The 6,844-nt window shown below is 32.0% G+C and overlaps 1 protein-coding gene across 1 annotated transcript; it reads right to left on the bottom strand.

Moving 5' to 3' along the window:
• Positions 1-4,475: 4,475 nt before the first annotated feature.
• On the bottom strand, positions 4,476-6,584 carry LOC110735742 (proline-rich extensin-like protein EPR1). The gene is made up of 2 exons (XM_021915920.1): positions 5,050-6,584; positions 4,476-4,747 (listed from the first exon to the last, which is right to left on the bottom strand). Exon 1 carries the CDS (start codon positions 6,539-6,541, stop codon positions 5,072-5,074), a length of 1,470 nt encoding a protein of 489 aa, XP_021771612.1. The 5' UTR covers positions 6,542-6,584; the 3' UTR covers positions 4,476-4,747; positions 5,050-5,071.
• Positions 6,585-6,844: the final 260 nt, after the last annotated feature.

Consider the following 6,844-nt stretch of genomic DNA (forward strand, 5'->3'; position numbering starts at 1 on the left):
TCTCATCTCCTTAATATGTGTGCCTAAATTAAACGTGTCAACCAAATAAAAACGGAAGAAGTATTAAATAAAGTCCAACGGATTGATACTTAATATTTTGTCGGCAATCACAAAATTTATTCTTGATTGTTCTTGCCAAGTTGCCATGCATTGAAGAAATGCTTACACGGTTATGATGAGGACTTCGATTTGTGAAAACACACCTTTCATTCTTATTTGAAGGAAAATCACGTAATTTTCTATATATACTTAGTTGTACTTTGCGTATAATACAAGTAACGTTATTACTTTGTTCATGTACTTGTACCTTATGATTTATGAGCGTGTATAATGTAGGTGAATCATAACTTTAATTGTATGGACTTATGGTGAAGGGTATTGAAAATCACCTCTGTATTACCCTTCAATTGCCGTCTATATTGGTAAACTTAACACGATCCATAGGAAATGCCCTTCATAATTTGAACGAATTAACAAATGAGGAATTCTTAAGAGGTTGATGATTGTGTAACGCCTAAAGAAAATGAAAAGTCCTAATTATCTGTTTATTGTGCTAAGATTCATCAAATTAACGAATTCTGGCTATATAGTCATCAAATCTAATCATATTAATGATTTTGATGGTAGACAATAATAACATCAAGTTGGTGAATCACACTTGATTTTCTTCTCGCAGAAAAATTATTTTAAGACATCAAAATTGATTATATTTATATATTTTGTCAAAATGTTAGGCAGATTTTGAATTTTTGCAAGAAATTATTGAATATAATAATTAAATTCGCGTGCGTACCACTAAATCACGATCCTTGTTCTTAATTTTGCAGTGACTTTTTTGATTGTCTAAATTATCTAACTCGTTTTAGTCCTTCACTCCTTCCTAGCTAGTGCATATGTTGATAATTGCTTAAAAGCGATGTCAATTTATGAGTTTTGAACAATATATAATTCGAAAATAAATAATATCATGGTGATCAAAATACGAGTAACTCGTAAACTTATGGCTTGAACCTATATTTTATGCTGGGCAGTTGGCTAGGCCATAAACTTTTGTCCCCTAAACATAGACTTTTGTTAATTAAATGATTGTGCATACGCGTATTATGTTATATTCGAGTCATTTTGTCTCTACTTATCTTATTTGAGCTAAAATTACAAATGTAATTTTGTTTGAAAAGATCATATTTGTGTGTGTAAAATTGTTTTACAACATTATTTTGTCAAAACTTATTTTGCCTTATTTATGTATTAGATGCGCAAAAACTTTTGTATACATCTGATGTACAGTAAAAGTAACTTTTATTGAATGTAGGGTAACTTTTATCAATAAAGCATAAATAACTTTTATTTACATCAGGGTAACTTATATATACGGGGTAACTTTCATTCATTACAAGGTAACTTTTGACCATTTTAAAGTAACTTTATAGCAGATATATAATATTTTATTGTACATCTGATTTTTTTTAAATATTTGTTTTAGACGAGTTGAGCATTACAGAAGCCTAATATCTCTCAATAACGTTCCTCGCTTATTCCATTAGCTAAATTGTTTTGAGGTCAATAGATCCAATCAAAACAAAATGATTAAATTCCAATACTTTCCTACTCTAAGTTTATAGAATTCTTGTAATCCATTAGTAGATAGCCTTTTATAACCTCTTAGATATGATCTCAATCTGTAAACACCTATATCCTCATTCATGTCCTCCACAGTTTGGTGGGAGTACCATATATTCTGACAATAAAAAATAAAATCCTGTCTTATGTTCTTTATATCAATAAGTGTATAAAATGGAATATTACAAGAAAACATAGGAAGTAAATTATACGAAGTATTTGGCTAAGGCCCTGTTCTTTAGAGCTGTTTTGCTCTGCTCTGCTGAGTCATGCTCTGCTCTATTGAAATCTGATCTGCTCTCTGCTTAAAAATAATAATTAATATTGAATTATTATAATAATTAATATTTAATAATAATAATAATAAATAATTTAATTTAATTTAATTATAATTATAATAATAATAATATTAAATAATAATAATAATAATAATATAAAAATAGTAATAATAATAATAATTAATAATAATAATAATGATAATAATTGATTTTTTATAATAACTAATATTTAAAGATAATAACTAATATTTAAAGATAATAATCATTAATTTTAATAACAATAATAATAATAATAATAAATAATTAATATTTAATAATAATAAATATTTAATATTTAATAATAATATATAAATAATATTCAATAATAATTATTACTATTATAATAATAATAATAATAATTGGTATTTAATAATAATAAAAATATTTATAATAATAATAATAATTAATAATAATAATAATAATAATAATAATTGATTTTTTATAATAAAAATTAATATTTTAAAGTTAATAACTAATATTTAAAGATAATAATTATTAATTTTTAATAATAATAATATTAATAATAATAAATAATTAATATTTAATAAAAATAAATAATTAATATTTAATAATAATAAAAATAGTAAAAAAATAGTAATAATAATAATAATTATTATTAATAATAAAAATAATAATCATAATAATAATAATTGATTTTTTATAATAAAAATTAATATTTTAAGATAATTAATATTTAATAATAATAATAAATAATTAATATTTTATAATAATAATAATAATAATAATAATTAATATTTCATAATAATATTTATTAATTATAATAATAATGCGATAATAATAATAGTGATAATAATAATAATAGTAATAATAATAATAATAATAATAATAATAATAATAATAATAATAATAATAATAATAATAATAATGAAATTTGCTCTGCTCTGCTGACTCCTGCTTTAATCTGCTGACTCCGGCTCTGCTCTGCCTAAAAGTTCAAAATAACAGGACCTAAGTTGTTCAAAATCATGTTTAGTTGTTAGGTTGGTTGTCATAATTTTGTATGAGAAACAGTAAATTAACGTATTTAATCCACTGGACGTAGCTTGGCCACGTACGTAAATTTATGTGTAGTTGTACGTTTATGTTTGATTGCAATGAGGAGTCAATTTCCAATTTCCATGGAAATTTATATTAGTGGGATCTACGTAATACTTCCCTCATGTCATTCCTAGGAAATTGGTTAACTTGTATGGTCTGATATAGTTTTGAAAGAGCCATCATAACTATGCTCTTCATCCTATTGTTAAAGAGTTTGATATCAGGCCACATAAAATAGCTAAATGACCTTACTTTCTGTTATGGGTAAATTCTTGTGAGTAAAAGTCAATGCAGGTCGGCAGGGTCAGCGACGAAGAGTGAGAATCGATGATTAGAGCACAAGACTCGACGGACGAAGCTGGGATAACAACCTCCCTATTCTCTAGGAAGTGATAAGCGCCAAGACTAAGTCTACCCTCCAGCAGAATCAACCCGTTATGGGGATAAGCTCAACACCATGAATCAAGAGGTAGTTGCCGGAAAACAAGGAGCTCATCCTATCACCTTGCAACGACTACTTTCAACCCAAAAAATTATCTATATAAAGGGAGGATACCAACGACAATGGACACAAGACAACCTAGCTATTAAAATACATTGATCATATCCTGTAATCCTTTTTTCGTTCGATATTTTACATAGTGAAAGTTTGGTAGATCCTCATTCTACTCGCGTTTTTTACCTTCCTTGGGTTTTCCGTGTCACCAATTCCTCGTGTCGTTTCTTTATTTTCCTATTGCTTTCGTTTAATGTTTTATCTAGTTGATTCATAACTTAGATTTTGTTATTATTCAATCCCACTTGACGAAATTTAGCATAAACACTTTCTACATATTCTTTTAAATCGATTATTGTGTATAGTACTCAGTATATTTTTGAAATTTAAAGTACATTGGGTGAGCATTAACAACTAGTTTATGATTAGCCAAAGTAGAATTAAATTATTTGAAGAACAAAGTTAATTGGCATTTCTGGTTAATTTGCACGATATCAAATTTAGGTATAGCGAAAGCTTTCTATAGGCTAATAGTGAATTATATCATTGATTGTCTAATTATAGGTTCATTTTCTACTAAAAGTGGGTATTGAAATCCATTAATGTACTATTAGAATTTTCTTGTAAGTCGTTACTCATGAATTCCCTTCTATCCTTAATCACCGTATTAATTTACTTGTAAGTTTAATATAAACGATGTACTTCTACACTTCGTTACTTGAACACATGCATATTTGTGTCAGATATGGATATTCAAGTCCAAACAATAATAGAGCTTCTGCATTTTTGCATTTGAGGGGCAATTTTTTAGTTTCCATATATAATAAAGCTCAATAGCCATCAAAAGTTGGATCAGAGAGGGAGAGAAGAAAGTGAGAAAATTATTAATTGCTTAAGATTTATAATAAGGAGTAAGTTAATAATATTCTCTCCAACTTTGTTAAAGGGGTACAAAACATAGTAAAAAAGTTAAGAAGCTTACGTACCAAAAGGAGAGTAACATTTTATTATGTCAACATGAACTTACAAAATAATATTACAAAATTGTATCCAAGCAAAGCCCTGGATTACAACTAGATCACATGATATAATTATACAACTTTAATTTTCCTTATACTAATTCCCTTATTTATTAATTCACATAAAAATTTAAATTTCAAACCAAAACAACAAACTTTGTACTCCGTATATTATCTCAAGAATCTCATATTCTAGCTCTTTCGACAAAGATATATCCTCCAATTTGTTTCATTACCTGTAAATGAGAAAATAAATAAGAGTTTCTATTATTCTGATTAAAGCTCAAAAGAATTGAACTTTGCATATTTTTCTTTGATTTTGTTTTCTTAATTTTGTAGTACGAAAGTTATATTGTAACATTTATTTTGATATAATAATAGTACGTACTAATAAAAGCTTGTTAAGGAAAGTAGAACAATCATTGTTTCAAAAATATCTGAATGTCAAAGTTTCAGTATTTATCCCAAGTTGTAATGTCGGAAAATTAAATATCTTATATATGCATGTAAAAAGCTAGTGAAATTGTATGAAACTGACCTCATTAATCAAATTGAAACTTTTAGTAAGGGGGTGGAGGAGAAGCGTATATATAAGGGGAAGGAGTGGGATGCTCATGATGGATTGGTGGAGATTTGTAGACTGGACTAGGTGATGGGGACTTGTGAATTGGTGGAGACTTATAAACGGGTGTGGGAGGTGGGTACTTGTGAATTGGTGGGGACTTGTAAACTGGGGTGGGTGGTGGGTACTTGTGTACAGGTGGAGACTTGTAAACCGGAGTTGGAGGTGGGTATTTGTGAACGGGTGTAGACTTGTAAACAGGGGTGGGAGGTGGGTATTCATGAATAGGTGGAGACTTGTAGACAGGGGTGGGTGGTGGGTATGTGTGCACCGGTGGTGACTTGTACACTGGGGTGGGTGGTGGGTATGTGTGCACCGGTGGTGACTTGTACACTGGGGTGGGTGGTGGGTATGTGTGCACCGGTGGTGACTTGTACACTGGGGTGGGTGGTGAGACTGGTGGAGACTTGTAAACTGGGGTGGGTGGTGGGTATTTGTGCACTGGTGGTGACTTGTACACTGGGGTGGGTGGTGAGACTGGTGGAGACTTGTAAACTGGGGTTGGTGGTGGATATTCATGAACGGGTGGGGACTTGTAAACAGGAGTTGGTGGTGGATACTTGTGTACAGGTGGAGATTTGTACACTGGTGACAGTGTCGGATACTCGTGAACAGGTGGAGACTTGTACACAGGGGTGGGTGGTGGATACTTGTGAACTGGTGGAGACTTGTACACTGGGGTAGGTGGTGAGACAGGTGGAGACTTGTACACTGGGGTGGGTGGTGAGACTGGTGGAGACTTGTAAACTGGGGTGGGTGGTGGGTATTTGTGCACTGGTGGTGACTTGTACACTGGGGTGGGTGGTGAGACTGGTGGAGACTTGTAAACTGGGGTTGGTGGTGGATATTCATGAACGGGTGGGGACTTGTAAACAGGAGTTGGTGGTGGATACTTGTGTACAGGTGGAGATTTGTACACTGGTGACAGTGTCGGATACTCGTGAACAGGTGGAGACTTGTACACAGGGGTGGGTGGTGGATACTTGTGAACTGGTGGAGACTTGTACACTGGGGTAGGTGGTGAGACAGGTGGAGACTTGTAGACAGGGATGGGTGGTGGATATTCATGAACCGGGGGAGACTTGTGAACAAGAGTTGGTGGTGGATACTTGTGTACAGGTGGAGACTTGTACATTGGTGATGGTGTTGGATACTCATGAACAGGAGGAGGTGGAGATTTGTAAACCGGGGAAGGTGGTGGTGACTTGTAAGAAGGTGTGGTCGGTGGAGGTGAATAATGCTCCTTGGGTGGCTTCTCATGGTGAACCGGAGGTGGTGGGGAGGTGTAATGGTAGGCTGGTGGTGGTGGGGGAGAAGCATAAGTGTAGTCAGCGTTGGTTAGCGAAGGCACACTCAGCGAGACAAATGCCACTAATAGAGTGACTACTAGAGAAGCCATCTTTCCCATGTTAATGTTTGATTAGAGAGATGTTTTATCTTATGATTTTAGCTAGACATCTCAACCCCTTTATATAAGCTTGTTTTTTACCATTTGACCACCTAACATATATGGTAATATCCACAGTTAATTGGATATAAAAAAAAGCACTTTTGCCTAACATTACATCTCTTTATTAGTGTATTCAAATGGAATAGATTTGCTCACCGCTGTGTGAACACAATTCTATAGAAAGAAAAAGGAAGAAATAATAAAGGGTAAAGAAGATGATAGTGGTCAATGATTATTAGTCGGTGAATTAGTGAGCTTGAT

Source organism: Chenopodium quinoa, unplaced genomic scaffold (genome assembly GCF_001683475.1).
Source record: "Chenopodium quinoa cultivar QQ74 unplaced genomic scaffold, ASM168347v1, whole genome shotgun sequence".
Classification (NCBI taxonomy): Eukaryota; Viridiplantae; Streptophyta; class Magnoliopsida; order Caryophyllales; family Amaranthaceae; genus Chenopodium; species Chenopodium quinoa.